The sequence below is a fragment of the Schistocerca piceifrons genome, chromosome 4 (assembly GCF_021461385.2).
Source record: "Schistocerca piceifrons isolate TAMUIC-IGC-003096 chromosome 4, iqSchPice1.1, whole genome shotgun sequence".
In the NCBI taxonomy this organism is placed as follows: domain Eukaryota; kingdom Metazoa; phylum Arthropoda; class Insecta; order Orthoptera; family Acrididae; genus Schistocerca; species Schistocerca piceifrons.
This window is the reverse complement of record NC_060141.1, coordinates 17,676,986-17,703,388: the sequence shown is the minus strand read 5'-3', so window position 1 is coordinate 17,703,388 and position 26,403 is coordinate 17,676,986. Positions and strand designations below refer to the sequence as shown.

Sequence of the window (26,403 nt, the reverse complement as noted above, 5' to 3'; positions counted from 1 at the left end):
TAACTCAAATGGCCTCCCTGGTTTTGTTCATCGTTCTAAAAACTCCGATGCAGTTCGCACCTACTAGACAAAGCCATTCCTCCTTCGAAGCCAAATTGAATTGAACACGACAAAAAATATCACCAGAATAGCGAATGTATATTCAAACAAGGAACACCCCTTCGATTCCAAACCGCTGAAAGCTTCCCATTCACTGACAGACAAAGTGACCTCCCAAAGATGCGAAAATGTCTCAATGGTTATATCAAGAGGTTACTCAACGAGCTTATTTCCTTCGTTAAGAGTTGAGTATAGCAGAAAAGGAGGAAGTGTAGCAAAGAGGGGATCAAAATGAATGAAAAGTGGAAGTGTAACCGCTGAAATGAAATTGCCAAACGAACAGGCAACATGTACCTGTTCGTTTACAGCTGAGTAGTATATTCTCTTTATCGATTAATTCTGGTTGTGAACTTGTGAAATAATGTGTGAAAAATGGAGAATAAACTTGAGACCTACAAAGATCTTACTTAATACACGGTCATTCAAGTACGATTGAGACTCATGCTTCCCCTTACTGAAACACCTGCTTGAAAACAAAACCAATAAAAAGAAGCGACTCTACAGTGAATTAGTCTGTCTTTAAATACAGCAACCAGTGTGCTCTCTGAGTATTACGTCCAGAAATATCTGTTGCCCAACACACACAACGGCCGACTTTTAGGAAGGCGTTGTTCCTGCAGTTACTAAAATCGGATTCAACATTCACATGACAGCTGTGGTTGCTAAGAAAATGAGACAGGAAAATTTTTATAAAACTTATTTTTATAACAGAAAGTGATGGTCACTAAACAATAATGTTATATACAATAATGTTAGATACAGAGACCAATAGTAGATGATGATTATTATTGTTATTATGATATTTTAATACGTAATTACAAAAATACATAAAACTTAATAAATTATCGCCATAAGGTATTTAAAATGAGTGTTTAAGTCTTTCGAAGAGAAGATATGTGCTTTTCATTGCAGGAATAATAAAAAAATGGGCAAGTAGTGAGTTGTCGTACTTGCTTCCACAGCACATTAAAAAAGTGCCACATCTTTAGTTATATCACAGGATTTATACATTAAATAACAATTTCATAGGAATGTTTTGCATCGTTATAGCTCTTTTAGTTTTTCTGACTTACTGTCGGACCTTAATGTGCAATTTGCACGATCACTTTCTATCAGCTTTGAATTTATGTGTATGTAAACGCCTGTAGCATTTTAGTTCGATACGCTTGTCACAAATATGATGAAACATCAAACTGTGCTAGCGACCTACTTCAGAACATAATACTCTCGGAATAAATGGTAACAAAAATATAAGAGAGCTGTAAAACTTAATGTTAATCGAGCAGCAGATCAACATATGTTTTGAAGTCCTTCTACTTGTAGTACGTATTATACAACAAATTTTAGGAAACACAATTCCCAACTAACAGGTAACGGTGTGTAGATACATAGTCTTATATCACATGTAACATATCACAGATTGGCAGGTGCTGTGTACTACACAGACTACGAGATGCAGACGAGTTGGAGCTCCGGGCCGTCCTTTGGCCACGAGCGCAGCAGTGGCGACGCGACGCTAGGGAGGGCCGGTGGCTAGGGCCAGACGCGTCCCTCCAGCCAGCCGAGGTGTGTGGAGATGCGCGTGTAGACGCCGGGCAGGGCGCCGCCGCAGGGCCGGGGACCGACGCTGGTGACGCCCACCGCCGTGTAGGGGGCGGAGCTGCCAGTCACCAGAGGGGCGCCGGAGTCGCCCTGGAAAACGAGAGCACGCCGTACTGAGGAGCAGTTGATGGGCACAGCTCACTGGAGGAGTCTCCAGTTGTCTGTTACTGTGGGACGCATCAGGTAGGATGCGTCTGGTCATACAAAGTGAGTACTTACAACACAGGTGTCAGTCTTCCCCTGCGGGTCTCCAGCACAGATCACTGACGAGTCCATTCCTTGTGGAAATCTGTCCTTGTAGGCATTTTGGCATTGGGATAACGCACGTGGGTAGATGGTGGTCTTCAGAAGCACAGAGCTCAGTCGCGTTCCTGGAACAAAGGGAGAGTAACGGCTTTGTTTGTTACATTTAAATTAAGGTATGCTAAGAGTGCGGCTTGTACCAAGAATGATATGACCTTGTCTCTGTCTTCCATTTGGCACTGGGAGAGTCAGAAGGCATGGGGACGAGGGTAAGTAACGACGAGAAGTGACTGGACGTTCATAAATATTTCCATACATACCACTCTACTTCCAGTGCCAATGCATAACTCATGGTAGGTCTACATCTCGTGAGGCCCTGAATGTTTTCTCATACTGCTTCATCTGTTACTTTAGGAAGCTGTTAATCGCACTGTTCAGTATTTTGAGCTGATTTGAAGAGTTTCATTTTCACCCAGGCAAGCCTAATTTTTGTTTCAAGTAACGATTTTTGAGGCTTAAAACTATGAGTGAAAGATTATAAATATTTGGGTGGCTCGAAATGGCAAAGATGCGATATAAAGGTACGGTATATTTCCTAGGTCACGTATTTGAGGAAATGTTCATTGAAATACAGTGCTGGACAGTGACAGGACTTCAGACAAGACGGCCTCCTTCGCTTACCGGCAGCGTTCGTGGCGCCCCAGCCGGCGGCAGTGAAGCTGGGCGGGTCTCCGTCCTGCGTGTTGAGACAGGCGGGGAAGACGGCGTCGCTGAACTCCACCCTCCTGTCCAGCCTCAGCAGCGCTATGTCGTTGTAAGACCGCCGCTTCCTGTAGCTGGGGTGCAGCACGATCTCTGAGATCCCGTAGTCTCCGCCGTCTGGTGTCGCCGTGAGGTTGTTCACTCCCAGGTGCACAGCGACTGGCCTTCCCCTGGAACACACGTACGTGGCGGTTCTCACAGCTGCTTTGACCGCTCTTTATCTACAGTTACTGCATGCTTCCAGCTGAAATATTGAGCTATCATGGTCGTTCCTTTCAAAGGGTTAGAGCGAAGACGTAAACAACAGAAATTTGAAGCTCCAGTTAACTAATCAACACATGCTTCGTAATTAGAGGACACTGAAGATGGGCGCACCATTGTCCATTATATACCACAATAAAGATCCATGTCTTCCCTAAGCTCTGGTATCTCAATCGTCACATTTCTGACCCCGAAATCGTAACAGAGAGCAGAAGTAGGTCGCAAATAACAAACTCTGTTCCCAGACATGTGTGGCATTTGGTGGATAAGGGCATCAGGGTCTGAATCTAATACAAGTGTAACTTTCTTTAATGGGGTCCGTTTTCTGAGGACTAATCTGTGCTCCCTGCTTGAAACTTCCTCCGTCACTCCTTCCACCTCTACATTCACTGCCTTTACAAGATGTGCTAGGTTTGTCAACTATGCCAGAGTGCATCATGGCAAAGTGCGTCGTACTTCTAAATTAGTAAAATTGTCATTTTTCGTGAGACACTGAACTAGCCATGCGATCGAGTCGCGAGTCTTGCTCACAGTTCAGTGAAATACCAAAAGTGAATGTTCGCGATTCGTGACAGGAACATTATCTTTTTACGCGTGCGGAATTAGAAGTGCATTTCAGTTTCTTTGAGGAAATGTGTAGAGAAGGCTACTCACGTGACCCTGTTGGCGCAGCAGTGTGCCGCGGTGAGGACGAACTGGTCGCTGATGAGGGTCCCTCCGCACAGCCAGCTGAGGCCCTCCGTGTTGGGGACGTTGAAGCCCAGCGCCGCCTGCAACACACCACAGCCGTCTCATAGTCTGATCCAGGTTTCCCTCCTTGTACTGCCAGGCAAACAGAGAACTCACACACACACCTGTGTTCATGTGTCAGAAGTACTGTACAGGGTGGTTAGAAACAGTCTGAAAAGCTTGTAAGGCTATTGCAGGGGGGAGGCTGTGCTTAGAAATAACTCTTAAGAAAAAAATTCGATACGTTGCGTCGTTCACGAGCTATTTAGCACTGAAGCTAGGTTGTTGCACTTGGATATTCAAGCACTTGCACGCGCTAACTTGCGGTAATGCACTGACATATGTGGGTCTGTTAGTTACTACGTGTCGAAACACTCATTACTAGTTCAAATGGGCCTTTTTCACAAGCGATAAATTTAAGCTAGTTGAGCAAAAGCTACGTTTTTTTCATTTTGAGTACGCCAAACGAAGAACAGGTTTCCCGACATCGTCTCTGTCAGGATGCTTGAATTTGCACGTGCGGCGACTTGCTTTGCTAACGTCAGTGTTAAATAACTCTGAAAAGGCGCAACGTACCGAATTTTGTTCTTAACAACTATTTCTCAGCAGAACCTCGCCTGCTTCACATTTACAAGCTTGTCGGACTGTCAGACTCTGCATTCGCATTCGGAGTATGTCGGATCAAATCCTCATCCAGTCATACTGTCAGAGTTTCTGTGGTTACCCCAAGTCACACAAGGCAAATGCCAGGATGAGTCGTTGACAAAGGACACATCTTTGTGTTCTACGTCTAATGACGTTTTGAAGTCCAGCAGTAAGTCAAACCTTAACGTCAATTCTGAAGTATTAGAAAATAGTACAATAACTCTGACGTCAGCGTAAAGCTCACTGTAGTTGCCCCGTCCCTAACTACGTGATCCTCTCTTCCCTCCTGTACTCCAGAGTCTTTAGTCGTTGCCGACACCTCCCACGTCAGAGCTAGTTTACCGCTACAGTCGACCATTGGGTGTTAAACTTACATTGCATACAACGGGAGTTTCTTTATACGAGCTTTTGTCAAAATCTTGGGTCGACCAAAGGACGTTGTGTTTAACATTGACCAACACTAATATTAGATCCAAAGATGCTAAAATTTTTGGCATGGTGACTCAGATTAATAATCGTGTGGTTCTTCTGAACGCAGTCACTTGACGTAAGACAAATTAATTGTTTGTTGACCACAGAGCCTCAAATTATTTTCTCTGATGACCGACTTTGTATTATTATGTAATGTAATCTAATATGGTAATTCTTTAAATGCAGTGCATCGGGAAGGTCAGTGGTTCACCTGAGTTTTGGTTCATAATGCATGATGAAATTAAGATTCCCATAAAATGGGCGTATCACTAGCGAGGAACATTTCCTCTTATTTTATAGAAAGTGTACAGGTTTAATCACCAAGGGGAAGCACAGCATTTTTAACTGTAAGCGTAGCCTAATTCCTTTGTGTGAGCATTGCTATGATGGATATTCTTGCTTAAACAACTCCTAAAGAATGAACAAGTGTCTCTCACATGCTTCATTACAGAAACACAGTCTCTTAAGAGGCCCAAGTAGAGAAAACATTGGACACCATTGCATAGCCGCTGCAGGAAAACTGCTGTGCTCTCCTTAACAGATAGTCGCTACAGTTGTACGTTCTCTGTTAGTACAAATCAGGATTCATTCGTTCTGAAAATTTATCCTTCCATCACGTTATATCGAATAAAATTGTTTACGACGTCATTCACACAAGTGTAGATGGCGACGCACATTGTTGTAAGAGTTTTCAGTCTGAACTCACCATGTGTGGAAATTCATGTGGACCAGCCAGTTTCCCACGTAGAATGTAGTCTTCCAGACCATCCCGCATGGCTTTGTAAGAACTGCAGGCTGTAGATAAGAGAAAAAAATGTAATGTAATACACGCTGCATATATCCATTCCACTCATGTAAGCGGCCTCATTATCACTACGGAGCAAACTGTTCAGGACTTACGATAAGGCATGCACAGTTTTCGTAATGCGCTAAAATCATTCCAGAAAATAACCGAATACAAAACTTTTCAGAAGATACCTGTTCCATTTCTAAATGGATAAGTTAGGGTAATGGGATTAAGTGAAATAAGTTTGCTGTAGGCTACGACACTTCTCTTACGGAATGCTTATCACTTGTGGAGTTCCGAGTAGCTTAGCAGTGGAGGAATGCCGAAAAACTAAGCACTTAAGTGACAAAAAACTATGTGGTTGATGTCATTACAGTTGTCGAATTCTTATATATTTGTTTTTTCCTTTTTTTTGTTTTTTTTTATAGGTTGGGTTCAGGTGCGCTGTGAGCTGTAGTCTGGAAGTAACTGTAGGCTGTTTGGTGACTAATATGATGATATGATGCTTGTATTGTGCCAGGGAGACGAAATATTTGCCAATGCAGGCTGCATAAAATTCGTAGAAATAACGAGCTTTTCACATTCTTGTTTGAAAATACGGCGACGTTAATTTTTGCTGTATCCTTTGGTGGTGTTCTTATACACGGATGACGTTTTTATGAGGGATGGAGATGTTACTCAATGCAGCAACGAGCTTTTCACGGCGACACGATAACATAAGTGCTGATCAAGCGTGGGAAGAAAGTGTGTGATCTTCTGAATCCAAGTTAATGCAGTATTGGGAGACAACACGAGAGATTATCATTACACGTGTCTGTGTCATAAAATAGCTATACATTAGAGAGTGATATTGGATTGTAGGAGAGGGACAGCAAATGCCACCCTTTAGATTAGATGGGAGCAAAAGAACTCAACATATGTGTAGGCCCACGCCATTTGTGGGCGAGAGGCTGAAGGCATTACAGAGGTCTTTGATCTTAGGTGGCGAGTTGTAGTAGATCGTGGTGGCTGCCCTGGAGCTAGAGGTCAGTGACTCTGTGAGGTACTCCCCCCATGGATAGCACTGGTGGAGGCTGCCTACAAATCTTAAGCCTTTCGTCTCTTAATACTTAATCTGGGAATTTTAAACATTTGCTTTCCATAATTAAAGCTTCAACCATATAAAGCTGCAAGTTTAGTAGAAGACTAAGAAACCAAATCGGTAAAAAGAGCCAAAAAACAGTGATTGTTTAGTTAATGTAGAATGTTTCACCAAGAACCCACAGTTGATTCAGTTTCGATGATAAACAAATTAGCTCCATTTTAAGTGTATATACAATGTGATATAGTGAAAAGACGACTTTTATTAGTAAGAAGGTTGAGAGTCAGATCAGCACGAGTGAGCAGTGCTGGTCCACTGTGGGTGGGTCCAGAGGAGTGGTGGGGGTAGAGCAGGGCAGGGCAGGGCAGAGTGTGCGGCGGACTCACCTGCCTCGCTGGGCCGCCGCTCTGCCGCAGGGAAGGCCCAGGCGTCGCCGCTGGGGATGTCGTTGGAGTCCCCTTCCTCCGCCCCCGCCCCCGCCTCCGGGCAGCAGACGACCTCCTCCAGGCCGGAGAAGCCGCAGCGCGGGAGCAGCGGCCGGCGCTGGCGGATGGCGAGCAGCGCAGCCGGGCAGTGGCGCACTCGGAGGCAGCTGCCTGAGGGGCAGGCGGAGCCCTCTGCGGACACCGTGCGAGTTACCTCCACTGTCAGGTGGGTCAGCTGAGCTGTAGCGGCCGAGTTAAGTAGCGAGCAGACAGGGCCCCAGGACTCGTAGTGCTAATACCGTCTACGGCCGCTTCTGCCCCTTCTAATATATCTAATTCTATGAGGAGGATTACCCACAGATTTCTTCACGTATGTCATAAACAGATGAAATAACACGTTAACGATTAAATCTCATAGCGGTACCAAACTGTACGAATATTGCTTCATAACTTTTATGCACTGTTCACAACAGTACTATATATTTCCTATAAAATTAGCACTGGGTGACATAGTGCTCCCTCTGAAATGTGATGGACTGCTTAAATTTTCATCAAAAATGGAACACTATGCTTCAAGTCCTGTGGACACTGCATTCATCATCCTCCAATAAGGGGTCTTCACATGGTACTCATCACGAAGATGAACAATGGGCAACACTTGATCTCCGAGAACACTAAAATAAATATCCTGGTTCATATTCCCACTACGTTCAATGAGCGTACCCGACCCGTGGTACGATAAACACCGTACAGACGTCATAGAATCACCACTGACCCGAATTGGAGCCTCAACATATTACGGTTAAAACACTTTATTAAATCGTAGGCGACTTCGATGTCTTGCCTCACTTTTAGAGCGAAAAATGACTCTTCAAACCACACAAGATGCCTCCACTGATCTACTGTCCAGTTTTTGGGTTGTTTTGCCCCACCAAAGATGAGCTGTGTTAGCAAGGGCCTTTTGCAATGTACCCGACTCCTCATGTCCATAACATGCTTCTCATGGACTTGCCTTCACTGACAACAACAGCCCCCGTCGCTTTTCAAACCGTTTGTCGTTGACAAGGCGGGATACTCGTCCAGGGGTCCCTGTCGGTTGGGACCTTTTCAAGACCACCGTCCTTATGCCGTCTATCATGGCCACGAGTGGTACACCACTAACTGTAGACAGACTCGTGAGTTCTCGTCGCTATGCCAGCTAATTGGACAGTTTCAGTCACAGTATTGTCACGGACACACTTATTCAAGATGGTTCCTTCTTCCCCCTATATCGCGCCTTCAAATGTGCCGTTTCTCTAAACCCGATTCGCACATGCGCACCACCTCGCTGTCATGATTTACGACAGTGGACAATGGCCACATGAGTGCCTGATGCCACTCCTACGACATGTACAGTATTCTAAAGAAACCCGTGTCCTCTTTTAATGGGATAACTAATAATTCGTGTTGTGGACTTTAGTAAATGTGACTTCTGGTGGAAGACCATAGTTATCCAGCACCACGTGTACTTCAAATACTTGTAGCGCATAGTATTCAAATACTTCGATCCGTCCATGTACATATAGTGAGGGGGTTGGTGGTGTGGACAGCATTGCTTGTAGACACATTGGACAGTTCGCCTGGATATACCAGCAGAGTATCTTGTGAAAATCAGCATTCATAGAAAACTGTTCTATTCCGTGACGTGGAATGAGGCGACAGTTATCCTCTACTACCTATACCTCAAGCAATTGAGGGACACGTTTTTAAAAGCAATATCTTCATACACCTATCTCTGGTCCTGCGGAGGACCTTAAGTACGGCTTACTCGCTAGTTTTCACAGAACGGCATCGCGGATTAGGAAAAAAATCTTCACTTTCTTAACCAGAAGCAGACCTTAAAGTTCTACAGCGGATGTTATTTTAGACTGTTGACAGCTTCCTCATACGTTAAAATTACTTGTTTATAGTAGCACCGTAAGAGAGGTACGAGTTAGAGAATATTTCCCTGTGTCCTGTCCCCAAGAAAGAGAAAAACTGATGGTTCAAATCGCTCTGAGCACTATGGGACTTAACATCTATGGTCATCAGTCCCCTAGAACTTAGAACTACTTAAACCTAACTAACCTAAGGACATCACACAACACCCAGTCATCACGAGGCAGAGAAAATCCCTGACCCCGGCGGGAATCGAACCCGGGAACCCGGGCGTGGGAAGCGAGAACGCTACCGCACGACCACGAGCTGCGGACAGAGAGAAAAAAAAACAAAAAAAACTAATGCTACTAGGTCGAAATAGTGAAAGCCAACTAAAGTTTTGTGCATAGACTCACCTTGGAGGAAGAGAGGGCTAGACGTTGCAAATTTCAACAGCAGCATCAACACACAAGACATAGTAATACGTGTAGTCGTTGTCGCCATTGTGTGAGTGCTCGACTGTCAGAATTTGTGGACTGAGTTTCGAGTGCTGGTGAGGCGTTTTATATAGCGACGGTGGAGCAGAAGAGGAAAATCGTGGGCGAAGACACATGACGCGCGTCATTTGGAAGAGGGGGTGGGGAGGAGGGGGGAGGGGTCCCAGGCCGCTGCTCCCGCGTCCTGCCACCGAGAGACGCGCGGCGGGCTCACGGAAACAAGCGAGGAAGGAAGGAAGGAAGGAAGGAAGCTGTGACCGATGCCCGTTGTTCCGGTCCCATATAGCTCTTGTCTATCCTTACGTTTCCTTCTTTCACGGTAAATATCCCGAAAATACAGCTTTGCCAAACTGTAAGGCAAGTAACACAATCCCCACTGGCACTGATTCTGTGCAATACTTTCATTCCACGTAAAGGGTCGAATCTTCGACTCGATATTCCTTAACCTCTCAGCATAAGTCTGTTATTCGCTTTTGTGGCTTGATATATTATTAGTCTTGTAGGTTCGAACAAGATTCGACTGCGTTCAATAACATTATTTGAATTTCATAGTAACAGAACCACTTTCCTGGCCACAGAGGGGATAGGCGGGACTGACCGACCGCCGTGTCATCCTCCTACACTCGATGGAAATGGTTTCATTTGGGTGCAGTATGAAAGGATGGAGCGTCATCACACCGCACTCCCAGCAATTGGTGGCTTAGTAGATCTGTTGCCGCTACCATTGGGTCAAAAGGGTTCAAATGGCTCTGAGCACTATGGGACTCAACATCTTAGGTCATAAGTCCCCTAGAACTTAGAACTACTTAAACCTAAGCACTACACACCGGAAGCAGCTACTAGGGTAGCAGAGTACGTGTGGCGTGCACACGGGGGTTTTTTAGGTTAGAGGGACCCCCCCTTGGGCGAAACGATAAAATACCTGACGGCTTACCAGAGAGGACATTATCATCGTTGATAAAGAACGTCCGTCCTCAGAGACCAAAAACAGGAAAAGTTAACGTAATATTGGTAAACTGCAGGAGTATCCAGGGCAAGGTTCCTGAATTAGTATCTCTTATTGAAGGAAATAGTGCGCATATAGTATTAGGAACGGAAAGTTGGTTAAAACCGGAAGTGAACAGTAACGAAATCCTAGACACAGAATGGAATATATACCGCAAGGATAGGATAAACGCCAATGGTGGAGGAGTATTTATAGCAGTAAAGAATTCAATAATATCCAGTGAAGTTATTAGCGAATTCGAATGTGAAATAATCTGGGTTAAGTTAAGTATCAAAGGTGGGTCAGATATGATAGTCGGATGCTTCTATAGACCACCTGCATCAGCAACCGTAGTAGTTGAGCGCCTCAGAGAGAACCTGCAGAACGTCGTGAAGAAGTTTCGTGATCATACTATTGTAATAGGGGGAGACTTCGATCTACCAGGTATAGAATGGGATAGTCACACAATCAGAACTGGTGCCAGGGACAGAGACTCTTGTGACATTATCCTGACTGCCTTGTCCGAGAATTACTTCGAGCAGATAGTTAGAGAACCAACTCGTGAAGCTAACGTTTTAGACCTCATAGCAACAAATAGACCGGAACTTTTCGACTCCGTGAATGTAGAAGAGGGTATCAGTGATCATAAGTCAGTGGTTGCATCAATGACTACAAGTGTAATAAGAAATGCCAAGAAAGGAAGGAAAATATATTTGCTTAACAAGAGTGATAGGGCACAAATCGCAGAATATCTGAGTGACCACCATCAAACGTTCATTTCTGAGGAAGAGGATGTGGAACAAAAATGGAAAAAATTCAGAAACATCGTCCAGTACGCCTTAGATAAGTTCGTACCGACTAAGGTCCAAAGCGAGGGGAAAGATCCACCGTGGTATAACAATCATGTACGAAAGGTACTACGGAAACAAAGAAAGCTTCATCATAGGTTTAAGAGTAGTCGAATCATAGCTGATAAGGAAAAGCTGAACGAAGCGAAAAAGAGCGTAAAGAGAGCAATGAGAGAAGCATTCAACGAATTCGAACATAAAACATTGGCAAACAATCTAAACAAGAACCCTAAAAAGTTTTGGTCATATGTAAAATCGGTAAGCGGATCTAAATCCCCTATTCAGTCACTCGTTGACCACGATGGCACCGAAACAGAGGACGACCGAAGAAAGGCAGAAATACTGAATTCAGTGTTCCGAAACTGTTTCACTGCGGAAAATCGTAACACGGTCCCTGACTTCAGCCGTCGCACGGACGCCAAAATGGAAAATATTGAAATAAACGATATCTGAATTGAAAAACAACTGCTATCACTTGGTAGCGGAAAAGCATCCGGACCAGACGAGATACCCTTAAGATTCTACAGTGATTATGCTAAAGAACTTGCCCCCTTTCTATAAGGAATTTATCGTAGATCGCTGGAAGAACGTAAAGTACCTAGCGACTGGAAGAAAGCGCAGGTCGTTCCCATTTTCAAGAAGGGTCATAAATCAGATGCGAATAATTATAGGCCTATTTCGCTTACGTCAATCTGTTGTAGAATAATGGAACATGTTTTGTGTTCTCGTATTATGACGTTCTTAGATAATACAAATCTCCTTCATCATAACCAACATGGATTCCGCAAACAGAGATCATGTGAAACTCAGCTCGCCCTATTTGCCCAAGAAATTCACAGTGCCGTAGACACTGGCGAGCAGATTGATGCCGTATTCCTGGACTTCAGGAAGGCATTTGATACGGTTCCGCACTTACGTTTAGTGAAAAAAAATACGAGCTTACGGAATATCGGACCAGGTTTGTGATTGTATTCAGGATTTCCTAGAAGAAAGAACACAACATGTCATTCTTAACGGTTCAAAATCTGCAGATGTAGAGGTAATTTCGGGAGTACCGCAGGGAAGCGTGATAGGACCTTTATTGTTTACAATATACATAAATGACTCAGTTGACAACATCGGTAGCTCCGTGAGGCTATTTGCAGATGACACGGTTGTCTACAAGAAAGTAGCAACATCAGAAGACTCGTACGTACTCCAGGAAGACCTGCAGAGGATTAATACATGGTGCGACAGCTGGCAGCTTTCCCTAAACGTAGATAAATGTAATATAATGCGCATACATAGGGGCAGAAATCCATTCCAGTACGATTATGCCATAGGTGGTAAATCATTGGAAGCGGTAACGACCGTAAAATACTTAGGAGTTACTATCCGGAGCAATCTGAAGTGGAATGATCACATAAAACAAATAGTGGGAAAAGCAGGCGCCAGGTTGAGATTCATAGGAAGAATTCTAAGAAAATGTGACTCATCGACGAAAGAAGTAGCTTACAAAACGCTTGTTCGTCCGATTATTGAGTATTGCTCATCAGTATGGGACCCTTACCAGGTTGGATTAATAGAAGAGATAGACATGATCCAGCGAAAAGCAGCGCGATTCGTCATGGGGACATTTAGTCAGCGCGAGAGCGTTACGGAGATGCTGAACAAGCTCCAGTGGCGGACACTTCAAGAAAGGCGTTACGCAATACGGAGAGGTTTATTATCGAAATTACGAGAGAGCACATTCCGGGAAGAGATGGGCAACATATTACTACCGCCCACATATATCTCGCGTAATGATCACAACGAAAAGATCCGAGAAATTAGAGCAAATACGGAGACTTACAAGCAGTCGTTCTTCCCACGCACAATTCGTGAATGGAACAGGGAAGGGGGGATCAGATAGTGGTACAATAAGTACCCTCCGCCACACACGGTAAGGTGGCTCGCGGAGTATAGATGTAGATGTAGATGTAACTAACCTAAGGACATCACACACATCCATGCCCGAGGCAGGATTCGAACCTGCGACCGTAGCAGTCCCGCGGTTCCGGACTGCAGCGCCAGAACCGCTAGACCACCGCGGCCGGCCCATTGGATCAAGTACCTTCTTAGTCTAATGGGTCGTAGCCGACTCGCTAGCGCCGGGTGAGGAGCTGCTGCAGCCGCTGTTTGTGCACGTTTTGCTTGAGGAGGAGGAAGAAGAAGAATGACAGGCCGCGGCAAGGGAGGAAAGGGGCTCGGCAAGGGTGGCGCCAAGCGGCACCGCAAGGTGTTGCGCGACAACATCCAGGGCATCACGAAGCCCGCCATCCGCCGCCTGGCTCGCAGGGGCGGCGTGAAGCGCATCTCTGGTCTGATCTACGAGGAGACCCGCGGGGTGCTGAAGGTGTTCCTGGAGAACGTGATCCGCGACACTGAGCACGCCAAGCGCAAGACTGTGACGGCCATGGACGTGGTGTACATTCGTTGTGGTCAATTTGTGTTATACCTGAGCAGGCATTCTGTCAAAGATAATCCGTTCTGTAATCCTTTCTGGTATTATGTTTAGTTCGATACCATAATCTGGCTATTACGAGTGAATGTGAGTGCGTGTGAGTGATGAAACTGTAACTTAAGACTCGCACGGTTTTGTCAAAATGTTTTTGTTTCAAACATGTGACAATATATCGAAATACATACCACAAACTGCTTTTCAGTTAACCGCTCTGTTAACCTGAAGGACATCAAGAAAATATTTGACGCAACTTGCAGAGACGCATAGTACGGCTAGTTTCCGCTACAGCTTTCTCTGGCCAACGTACGTTACTCATTTCCTAACAGATCAGACGTGTGGACCGGTCTCAGAAAGAAGAAATTACCGCAAGGTAAGGATACGTCTTGTGTAGGAGGAGCAATAATAACGCGTCGCTGCACTGCGTTGCCAGGACATGACCTTCACAGAAAGGTTTGCCTAAGTGGTGGTCGATAAAATTATGGCGTAGCTGTGCTACTCAACGAAAACGACACTGCGTTACAAACGACTTCAGTAGCAATATACGTAACCACTTCACCCTACAGTATGCTCCGTGTGCATCCCATCGCAGGAATTCCTTGACGGCACAGCCTACTGATCTGGTGTGACAGCTCTCCCTCCCATTCTTGTTACCTGGTGACCTCAGTGCACAGCAGACACTCTGGGCCTCTACTGGCTTCTGTTCCAGGGGTCGAGTAGTCCACAGCCTGTTGGTGTAAGAGGATACCTGTATGCTTAATACTGGGAGAAACGACGCATTTCTGCACGGCTACTGCATCATTCTCCGCTAAATCTCACCCTATGCTGCCCTCACAGATACGTGGGAAGTGACCAACGATTGACAGTCAAGTGATCACTCTTATCTAGCTACACGTAACCACGACTACAAAGCCTGAACGGTGGCCACCTAAGTGATTGTTCAGCAGGGCGAACTGTCAGCTATGCTCTGTATGTCCATCTTTTCAGAGATGGTTGCGGAACTCGGTTGTTCAGTACAGAATGTCAAATAAAACACCTTCCAGCCATCTAATTTCCAAACTGTTTCTTCATTTGGCAACTAGATTCGCCGATTTATTACGCCATCTTCAGACCCCCTGACCGACATGTAGGAAGGTGTTTCGGTTCGGGTCCAAATGGGGGCCTGCATTCAAAGACTGGTATCTGTAGATTACTACTTGATACAGCATCTGTCGACAGTTAGATAAACAAGCAGAAATCTATGGATACCAGTCTTTGACTGCAGGCCCCTATTTGGACCCTAACCGAGGTGGGAAATTAGATGGCTGAAAGGTGTTTCATTTGACATTCTGACCGCTATACAGCCGACTTGCTGTATTCCAAGCGCTTCAGTCCGGAACCGCGCTGCTGTTACGGTCGCAGGTTCGAATCCTGCCTCGGGCATGGATGGGTGTGATGTCCTTAGGATAGTTAGATTTAAGTAGTTCTAAGTCCAGGGGACTGATCAACTCAGATGTTATGTCCCATAGTGCTCAGAGCCATTTGAACACTCAATCAGCACTCAGGTGTGGGTGGATACGTCACGAATTTGATGCACGATGCTGTTCAGTTCCTTCAGCCTACATGTTTTAGCCATCCTAGAAGAAAATCCGTCCGTTGGTGGAACAACGAACGTCGGTTAGCAATTAGGGACATGCATGCCGCACTGTCTCGGTTTAGGAATAGATCAAGTGGAGCTGATCTCGCACGCTTTCGCCAACCGGGGGCTGAAGCTAGACGAACCATCGAGGAGATTAAACGGAGTAAGTGGAGACAATCTACAACGTCTATTAACCGTTCCATAGCAGCAACGATGCTATGCTGGTCTATTCAGAAGATATCAGGGGAGAAAAAATGTTCAGAGACGATACCTGCCATATTACATAATCGTATGCTCCAAACAGCACTTACGAAAAGAGCGCAGACGATGGTGAAACGCTTTTGTGATTCTACCACTATTTACATAAATCATTGATTCCGCCAATGAAGGGAGCACATGGACATACACAGAATATTCGTCTAACAACCCGGAGTCTTATAACTGCCGTTTCTCCATGTGAGAACTACAGTCTACGTTAACTGCTGCACTGGATGGAGTCGAAAGAAGTCCTCCTATGCCATTTCAGTCAAATATGGGCTGAAGGCAGGTTTTGTGAAAGTGCCTATCTACATACAAGTTTATCTTCACAAGCGGTAAATATTCGTTGCACGTCACAAAGGAAAAGAAACTAATCCACACCTGTTTAGTGCGCACTAAACGACTGTTCCCGTCAACACTGAACAATGGTAGATCGCATTCGTAGTAGTTGCAAAATGCATGAAACGTTCCGAATTATGTCAACGAGTTTCGAGAAGGGCTATGCGTCTCAGACTGTAGTATGAGAAATAGCAACTCTAACAATGTGTTTGAGGGGGGGGGGGGGGGGAGGGGGAGGTGGCTGGGGTACCCTTTGGCAATCTATTTGGTGCTAGAAACAACATATGTAGGCCTACACTACACCAAATCTTTATTGAGTAAATGAATGAAAAAGCACAATATACAGGGTGATTCAAAAAGAATACCACAACTTTAAAAATGTGTATTTAATGAAAGAAACATAATATAACCTTCTGTTATACATCATTACAAAGAGTATTTAAAAAGGTTTTTTTTCACTCAAAAACAAGTTCTGAGATGTTCAATATGGCCTCCTCCAGACACTCGAGCAATATCAACCCGATACTCCAACTCGTTCCACACTCTCTGTAGCATATCGGGCGTAACAGTTTCGATAGCTGCTGTTATTTCTCGTTTCAAATCATCAATGGTGGCTGGGAGAGGTGGCCGAAACACCATATCCTTAACATACCCCCATAAGAAAAAATCGCAGGGGGTAAGATCAGGGCTTCTTGGAGGCCAGTGATGAAGTGCTCTGTCACGGGCTGCCTGGCGGCCGGTCCATCGCCTCGGGTAGTTGACGTTCAGGTAGTTACGGACAGATAAGTGCCAATGTGGTGGCACTCCATCCTGCTGAAATATGAATTGTTGTGCTTCTTGTTCGAGCTGAGGGAACAGCCAATTCTCTAACATCTCCAGATACTGTAGTCCAGTTACAGTAGCACCTTCGAAGAAAAAGGGACCAAAAACTTTATTGGCTGAAATGGCACAGAAAACGTTCACCTTAGGCGAGTCACGTTCATACTGAGTTGTTTCCCGCGGATTCTCAGTGCCCCATATACAGACATTGTGACGGTTGACTTTCCCGTTAGTGTGGAAAGTTGCTTCATCACTAAACACAATCTTTGAAACGAAAGATTCATCTGTTTCCATTTGAGCTAAACGCCTAGTCAACAGCGCCTCAAGCGAACAAATGTACAACTAAATGAAACTTTATAACTCCCTTAATACGCCGACAGATAGTGCTTAGCTCTGCCTTTTGTCGTTGCAGAGTTTTAAATTCCTAAAGTTGTGGTATTCTTTTTGAATCACCCTGTATATAAATAAATCAGATCCAAAGTTAATCATGAACATATGTTTACACACTTACCTTCTAACATAGATGTTTTTCTTGGTTTGACAAAGGCGAACTCCTGAATGAATTCGTTGAAATCCCAACATTCAGCTAGGTTAAGTGTATTCGATAACGTTGCCAGCCCACAAAGTCGTGCCTGGCCCGTTGTTGGCATATGGTACGTTGTAATCAGTTTAAGCTTCCAGAAACTTCTTTCTCAACTTGCCACTGTCACCGCTTGTGTTAGAAACATTTTTAAGGCTAGTCTTAGTGTTGGGCGTAAAGCGATACTCTTGTATCGGTTTCTGAATACCGGAGACAACTGCGTCGTGTAGCTACCAGCCGAGCTGAGTACTGCATTTTCGGCGATATTTAGGCGCATCTGCTGTCCAAAGTGGAAGGTAATAGGAGGCACGTACATACAAATGCTTTATTTGCTGAAAAAAAGTGTTCTAATCACCAGTGACTGTAGTACGTAAAGGAGAATTGGCAGTGGTCGGATATGCGAAGGCGAATTGGCAGTGGTCGGATATGCGATGGCAAAAGTAAATGTTACTTCCTAAATGAATTTGTTGAAACGCAAACAGTGTGAAATACGCCGAAACTGGAAAAACAGTTCGTGCAGTGCAGTTTAGTGGCTACAGTTCCAAAATAAGACTAAGTTTCTTCCGTATGCTCTTAATATTAATATTTATAGATTGTTTCTGCAGTACCAAGAAACAAAAGGGAACGAGGGAAAATGTAAAATAAGTTACATACAAAGCAAAAATAGTCAATTTACGAGATCGTGGTAAGAAGAACAGAAATGTACTCGTAAATGGTGTTAATGAAGGATCCAAAGCGGAGAGGGACTGATGCAGGAAGGTTGCCACGCATCCTTCCACGTGCAAACGCCGCTTAATCACAACGTCTCGATTCAAAAGGCCGTAGTGCGCGTTTCACTTATTCCTTATTTATTTATTACAGAGTGTTTACTTTGGCAGTACTTGCACAGGTGTTTACGGTTGCTGTTAGGCCACCAGATGCCGACATTTATCTTACATCTTTATCATTGCGCTTCCGTAGTGGTTACAGGCTGATGTAGTAGGTGCATTTGAAGTGTATTGTAGACGCATTGTCGAAACATTGCCTCTATCAAACCTTGCAATTTTGAAAGACACACAAGTAACTACTGCTCTTCATTTGTCATTTGTTGCGCAACTGCAAAGATAATTTTCAGTATGACACAAGACTTTATATAAGATGTATGTATCCAATTTATTCTCAATTTCCTCATTTATGCAAAATTTTTATTATCTTGTTCATTTCATGCTTCTGGAATTGTATTAAAATTTAAGATTCTGCTGAACCCATAAACGTTCCGCTCTGGACAACGGCACAGCTACCCCCTCCCCTCCCCTCCCCTCCTTCATCCCCTCGCCCCCTGGAGCCGGCCGTGTGTGGCAGTTACTTCAATTTTTAATCGTCGATGTAGCAAACAACCACACTGGACGACTGACGAGCCCGCTTTCAACTTGGACACGGCAGAGTGCAAGAAGGCCACTGCAGCGGCGACCGAACAAGACACAGCCGGGCCAAGAGCAGACACAGGCGCAAAGATGCGAGCGACAGAGACTGGCCACTTGCGCGAGTTCCACCAGCGCCAGAAGCCTACTCGGAAGACAGAAGAGCAGCTGTCGCCCACTTGGTTAGAGCTCACCGCCCGGCACTGATTTAGACAGGGAACGTCGTTTAGTGAACTGTTAGAAGTGAAGAGTTGTTGTAATTGCGTTCGGTATGTACTGTGAAGTTAACCTACGATTATTTGCACTTAGCCATTGAGGTCCTTCTTTGTGTTATAATACACGCAGTGTTGCATATTTAATTAATCGGCAAGTCACAAAGATACGTAAACCTTTCTAACTGATTTGTGTAACTTTTTTACTAATTGGATGGAGTGTTGTTAGAACCTTCGTTTTCCTGTCCTGTTACCTGACCCTGGGACAAACTTTTGTAATGGTGGCAGGGCGAAATTGTCTTATCGGCGTACTGCACCAGAAGCCGTTTCCCGAACTCACAAACTCGGCCTACCGTAACAACTCGGTCTCCACAGCAGTGGTTCTAAAATGGATTTTTAACGTCATTTTATCAGCACATGATGGTTTTTCTTGCTCTTTCAATGCAAGGGGACAATGTCGGGTGCTCTGTTACCTTCCCAGAAGTTATCATGAAAATCAGCCTACCCAGTCACTTCTCACAAGGGTAGGCCGCCAATTGTGAAATTCAGATTCGATTCATACTGCGCATAAAAAAAACTCATGGCCAGAGGTGTAATGTGGCAAAGCACCAAGATGCACTTCTCAGCCGTTGACGAGAAAATCAACAGTTAAAAGAAACCGTTGCCGTGAAATACTCTCTACGGTTAACGGTTTTTCTACAGCGTCGTGCCGGCCGAAGTGGCCATGCGGTTAAAGGCGCTGCAGTCTGGAACCGCAAGACCGCTACGGTCGCAGGTTCGAATCGTGCCTCGGGCATGGATGTTTGTGATGTCCTTAGGTTAGTTAGGTTTAACTAGTTCTAAGTTCTCGGGGACTAATGACCTCAGCAGTTGAATCCCATAGTGCTCAGAGCCATTTGAACCATTTGAACCTACAGCGTCGTGGCGCAGCAGTAAGCGCTCGGGTTTGTAATCCGAAAGTCGCCGGATCGAATCTCGCGCCATGCAATTTTTTTTTATTATTAGTTTTTTGTAATTCATATATATATATATATATATATATATATATATATATATATATATATATACTATTAATTAATTGCTTATGCATCTTGGTGAAGGCGGATCGCTCTCCAATTGTACCGCCTCCATTTTTCCGTTTGTTTAACAGGGCGTACCAAAGCTCTCACGTCCGCACTGATTGTATATATATAATTCCCGGAAATCTGTTGCAACAATTATGCATATAACAAGTTGTTGAAAGTCGTTTGTCGTGGAGTAACTGGCGACTTCGAACATCATTATGTTTTCCGCAAACAAAGTTGTATTTCACAAATGTTATTAATTGTCTTCATAATGTTAACCACGTATAGTTAACGGAAGACGTAGAAACGATATTCCGAAACGAATACGTATAGCGTGAGTCAAAACATTAGAAATAGAATAGAGACCCCACGAACACAAATTTACTGTGGCAGGTATGAAATATAAACTCCGTTACTCGCTCGTTACACTTGAAGGACAAATGTTGAATGGGCCGAAACGAGCCGCCGCATAACAGCGTAGTTGCCTGCTAACTTCGAAAGAAGGTAGATGCCGTCCCTAGCGCAACTTATAACATCGTCGAAAATCAGTGCGGGCGTGAGAGCTTTGGTACACCCTGTTAAACAAACGGAAAAATGGAGGCGGTACAATTGGAGAGCGATCCGCCTTCACCAACATGCATAAGCAATTCATTAATGTTTGAATTACAAAAAGGTAATAATAATAAAAAAAAGAAGTGCATGGCGCGAGATTAGATCCGGCGACCTTCGGATTACGAACCCGAGCGCTTACCGCTGCGTCACGACACTGTGGAAAATTATTATTCGTAGAGAGTATTTCACCGAAACGGTTTCTTTTAACTGTCAATTTTCTCGACAACGGCTGAGAAGTGCATCTTGGTGCTTTGCCACATTTCACATCTGGCCATGAGCTTTTATTATACGCAGTGTGAATCGAATCTGAATTTCACAATTGGCGGCCTCCCCTTGTCAGTGTACTATGTAGAGGTCTGACTGATCACGAAAGCACTGGGGAGCACGAGACTCTTTGACGGAGGGAAGTTTCTTGTCTTCACAGTCCCCCTCAGTGCTCTGCAGGCTATTCACCAGTCATTCGGAGCAAATAGGATGGTTGAGATGTTCCAGGACACCATACACTTCATGGACGGCCAGAAGAATGAGGTGGCCTCCCGCTAGGTCCTTGGACACATGGAAATCGATCGGAATGATGAAGCTGACACGGCGGCGAAAGCAGTACGCCAGGAAAACAGCACAATACGCCTTAATGCCCCCGTCCAGGACGTCGTGTCGTGGGTGACAAAGTGTGTGTTGGCTGACTGGGAACGGCGGTGGCTAGAAGTCGGTAACAACAAGCTGCGGTCGGTCACACCGACTATCCGTCCATTCCTTTCGAACTCCCCGAAGGGACGAAATAGTCGTCACTAGCCTTCATGTCGGACATTGCCCAGTAGTGCATCATTGTCTCTTGCCCGATGAAGACTCACCGGAATGCAGTGCGTGCGATGTCACACACGCGGTACACTACATTCTAACGTCCTGTGTTTTGTACGCTGATTGGAGGGGAGTCTTTGCTCTACCGAGGAAGTTACCCTCAATTTCAGACGATGACGAAACAATAAGTGTGTGACGTCAGTATTCCTGCCAAATGTAATTGGTTGGAGTTTTCAATGTGTTTTTGGGTGCCTAACTAATATAATTAGCTCTGCGATCAACTAGCCACGTTATTGCCTTACGCTGTTTTATTTACTCTTTCAGCACGTGACGACAGTATGGATACATCTACTGGAGACTGTATGCAAAATTTTTATTATTATGACTGTAGTTACGTGACCTTTGCCTTTAGTTTTAACATGAGTAACAACTCATATCCTGGTACAACGATTTTGAGAAAGAGCGCTGATGACCACTCTGCTTAGCGGCCACTAATTTTAAATTCGTTCATGCACCCGAATCTGAATTAAGGTTACCCAGAGCCTCCACAAAACAAGTTTCCCAAGCTTTATTCAACCACCTTCGGTCATTGTCATACAACTGATGATGTAAACCACCAAAGCAATGACTTATTTCCTTTATTCCTCATTCTTATGGCCGCAACTCTCGACAAAGGTACCACAAAACAACGATGTAACAGAAAATTTTGTTACGTAATGTAGTGCGCCCAGCTGTCTAAAGGCCGGTTCCCACTAGAGCGCGGCAGCGCGGCGTGCGGCAACGGCAGCGGCAAGCGTTTTCCTCTTTGACTCGGCGGATCGTGGAATTGCCGTTCCCATCTGGAAGCGGCAGACGCTAGCGGTAGCCAATGACGGACAGCCACTGAGGTATGGGGCGGGACCCATTGAAACGCCCGGTGCTTTTGGTTAACTATATCTTACACCTACACGAAGGAAAGACGAAGTTGGGTGAAGACATACCAATTTTTCATTTTCTGTACAGTGTACTCTTGCACATATTTCATTATTCGTGTTTTCTCATTTCAACATAAACAGATTTCATGACTACCATTCATGATTGTTCACTATCTCCTAACACACTGAAAGAATGTACGATAAAACAGATTATTCAGATAGTTAAACGAGACAAAAATTTAAAGTGTGATACGGTAGCAGGTCCAGGGAAACACTAAAAACACAAAGGCTTGGGGGAAGGGATGAAAGTGGAAGCCACCTGATAGAATTTCGCACAGAGGATAATGTAATCATCGCCAGCACCTTGCTTAAGAATCATGAAAGAATAATACACACTTGGAACAAAGATTTCGAAACCAGATTTTAAACTATAAGATATTTCCTGGTGTAGACGCAAACCTACAATAATTTATTGGTTACGAGATGTGGTTTACAATTAAAGAGACAGTAAACGGTAGCAAATTAAGGAAATGGAACTTGAATAAGTCAAGACCCACAGTTTTTCGATAATCTTAAAGTTACCGTAATGCAACGACTGACTGAAACAGAGAAAGGAATCCGCTAGAATACGAATGGATATCATTGAGAGAAAAAGTGGTGAATGCAGCAGAGTATGTGAACGGGAAGAAGGTACAGTAGAAATCGTTAGATAAAACGTGATATATTAAATTTGACACGAGGGAAATATATAAAAATGCAGCAAATAAAGTTGTCCATGGGAAATAGAAATGTCTAAACATGACGTAGACAGAAAGTCCAAAACTGCAACGCGATTTTGCACTTGGAAAACATAGGGGAATGAAAATGAGAAAGATCATAGAAAACTTTGCTCAAAGGAGAAGCAACTGTCAAGGACTCATTTGGCAAGCCAGAACTAAGCAAATAAGAGAAGTCTAGAAAGTGGAAGGAATATGTAGAGAGGAGAGGGGGAGGGGTTGTACAAACTAACATAAGCACAATGTTAGATTCCTGTGAAATGTCTGAACACGCAAGGCAAAACTGATCCTACCACTTAGTTAAGTAGACACACTGAAGAACTGCGTAACTGTGTTTATAGCATTTGCATGTTTAGAGAAAGATTTTGACAATCTTAATTGAAACATTCTTTGAAGCTCTAAAACATAGGGCCACAAGATTATCTACAACTTGTACAGAAACCAAACTGCATTTCTAAGACTTCAATGACTTGCAAGGGAAGCAGTAATTGAGAAGGCAGAAGTAGAGAGGATATAAAATGAAGACTGTGAATAGCAAGAAAAGCGTTCTGAAAAAGAAAATTTGTTCACATCGAATATAAATTCTAATGATTGGGTACTATTTGACGAAGGTATTTGTGTGGAGTGCAGCCTTGTATGTAAGTGAAACGTGGGCTATGAACAGTTCTGTCAAGAAGACAATGGACGCTTTCAAAACGTGGTGATCGATAAGAATGCTGAAGATTAGATATGAGGATCGTGTAACTAAAGAAGAGGAATGGAATTAAATAGAGCAGGAAGAGGAAGAGGAAATTACGGCACAACTTTGACTACAAGAGGGGTAAGTTGACAGGACATATTATGAGGCGTCAAAGAGTGAGGACAAAGGGGTTGAGTGATAATATTCTAATAATAATCATCTGTGAAATGCTATTCTGCTATTTTATCGATTAATGAAAGCAGTGAATTTACTATTCCATCCACTTCTCCACAAAACATTTAAACCAAAACTGAGATCAGCTGAACACCGAATCTTTCAACCACTGTCTGACAACTACTGCATTCACTTTCAACTTTCTATAACTATCACTAGCTAGCCACACACACATAAAGATATGAGGAGGACAGAAATAAACAAACATTAGTTTTCAGCATATAATTCTTTAGATTGTCAACATGCACATAAACAAACCAAACAGGAAGACACATGAGGTGAACACACTGTAGTTATGACTTCAAATCAGTGTTTTCGGTAAAATGTCTACAGCTAGTGACAGAAGAAAAAAGAGCGAACATGAAAATGTGCTTATGTTCCATAATCTAAGTTTTAGTTCAACCTCCAGCATGTGACCAGGTGAGGGGAAACGCTATTGTCCGCCAAAAACTCGATTCACTGTAAGTAATCAGTTGTTGTTGTTGTGGTCTTCAGCCCTGAGACTGGTTTGATGCAGCTCTCCATGCTACTCTATCCTGTGCAAGCTTCTTCATCTCCCAGTACCTACTGCAGCCTACATCCTTCTGAATCTGCTTAGTGTATTCATCTCTTGGTCTCCCTCTACGAGTTTTACCCTCCACGCTGCCCTCCAATACTAAATTGGTGATCCCTCGATGTCTCAGAACATGTCCTACCAACCGATCCCTTCTTCTAGTCAAGTTGTCCCACAAACTTCTCTTCTCCCCAATTCTATTCAATATCTCCTCATTAGTTATGTGATTTACCCACCTTATCTTCAGCATTCTTCTGTAGCACCACATTTCGAAAGTTTCTATGCTCATTTTGTCTGAACTATTAATCGTCCACGTTTCACTTCCATACATGGCTACACTCCATACAAGTACTTTCAGAAACGACTTCCTGACATTTAAATCTATACTCGATGTTAACAAATTTTTGTTCTTCAGAAACGCTTTCCTTGCCATTGCCAGTCTACTTTTATATCCTCTCTACTTCGACCATCGTCAGTTATTTTGCTCCCCAAATAGCAAAACTCCTTTACTACCTTAAATGTCTCATTTCCTAATCTAATTCCATCAGCATCACCCGACTTAATTCGGCTACATTCCATTATCCTCGATTTGCTTTTGTTGATGTTCATCTTATATCCTCCTTTCAAGACACTGTCCATTCCGTTCAGAGTAATCAGTTATTCACGTAAAAAAAGATGTGAACTGTTTTATAATCTGCAAGTATCACATATCAAAACAAAACTGAATCATTCTAGATTCCACCGAAGATGCCTTAAAGTAAAAGGCAAAACGCGTCTTGAACCAATAAAGTACACTGGATAAAGAAAAAAACGTTTGTTACTTCCAAAGGAAATAGTCAATAGCTGTAGATAATTAGACAATTACATCTTATGACATACCAGCAAATTAGTCTCGGTTTAACTTTTCATTACACATGCTATTAAATGCTGTTTAAAAAAATTCATCTATCCCTTCCAAAAAACTGTAGTTTCTTTCATATCTTGGTAGCTAAACAGATTTAGGATATTTATCATGCGACGAAATTAATGAGTTTTTACAAGTTATCGTTTGCAAAAAAACACGTTTCGATTTCTTGAACTGTTTACGAAATTTGCAGTTGATACAACCACATGGTTTACGAAGAGCAGGACGAAAGTATCGGTCGCGTAGCGAGCGACCTGCGCGCCCTCACCGCACAGCCCGTCCGCCGACATATCATTCAATATCTCGAGAACGGTGATAGCTATCGTTCTGCTCTCAGCTTTAAAAACAATTTCGATATGTTGACTAAATTTCATACGCAATAATGTATTACCTAAAATGAACTGTACGCAAAGTCCACGCAATGCGTTTTTACCTCTGCGCACTCATTCAAATTTCGTGTAAAGGTTTACGTAAATGCGATACAGCAAGTAACCACGACGAATAACGAAAAGAAAATCGGTCCTTTATCGAGGGAAGATATCAGGTTGTAACATGCCCAAGAATCAAATTTTTGTACCGAATAGTTTCCTTGGAATCGGATGATAAGTATTTCATAGCTGCCGCCGCGTCCGCGCCAGCGGTTCGGCGAAAGTTCGTGTGGCCCGGGGTTCCGTACCTGACGTCACGCTCAGCGCGTTCTGTGATTGGCGGCGCGCACCTGGAGCGCGGCACGCGGCAGCGGAAGCGGTTCAACATGGTCAAACCGCGACGCAGAGCCCGCCGCGCCTTGCCGCTGACGCCATTTCCATGGCAACCACGCCGCTGATGCGCGG

The 26,403-nt window shown here is 44.0% G+C and overlaps 1 protein-coding gene across 1 annotated transcript in view; it reads right to left on the bottom strand.

The window, feature by feature from the left end:
• Positions 1-1,519: 1,519 nt before the first annotated feature.
• Positions 1,520-26,403, bottom strand: part of LOC124795545 (serine protease persephone-like) — an 86,896-nt gene continuing 62,012 nt past the window's right edge. The window contains exons 2-7 of the mRNA XM_047259618.1: positions 7,067-7,297; positions 5,519-5,607; positions 3,622-3,737; positions 2,626-2,876; positions 1,921-2,072; positions 1,520-1,791 (exon numbers count right to left, since the gene is read on the bottom strand). Coding sequence (XP_047115574.1) covers positions 1,633-1,791; positions 1,921-2,072; positions 2,626-2,876; positions 3,622-3,737; positions 5,519-5,607; positions 7,067-7,297 — 998 coding nt within the window. The 3' untranslated portion in view covers positions 1,520-1,632. The remainder of the gene's footprint in view (positions 1,792-1,920; positions 2,073-2,625; positions 2,877-3,621; positions 3,738-5,518; positions 5,608-7,066; positions 7,298-26,403) is intronic.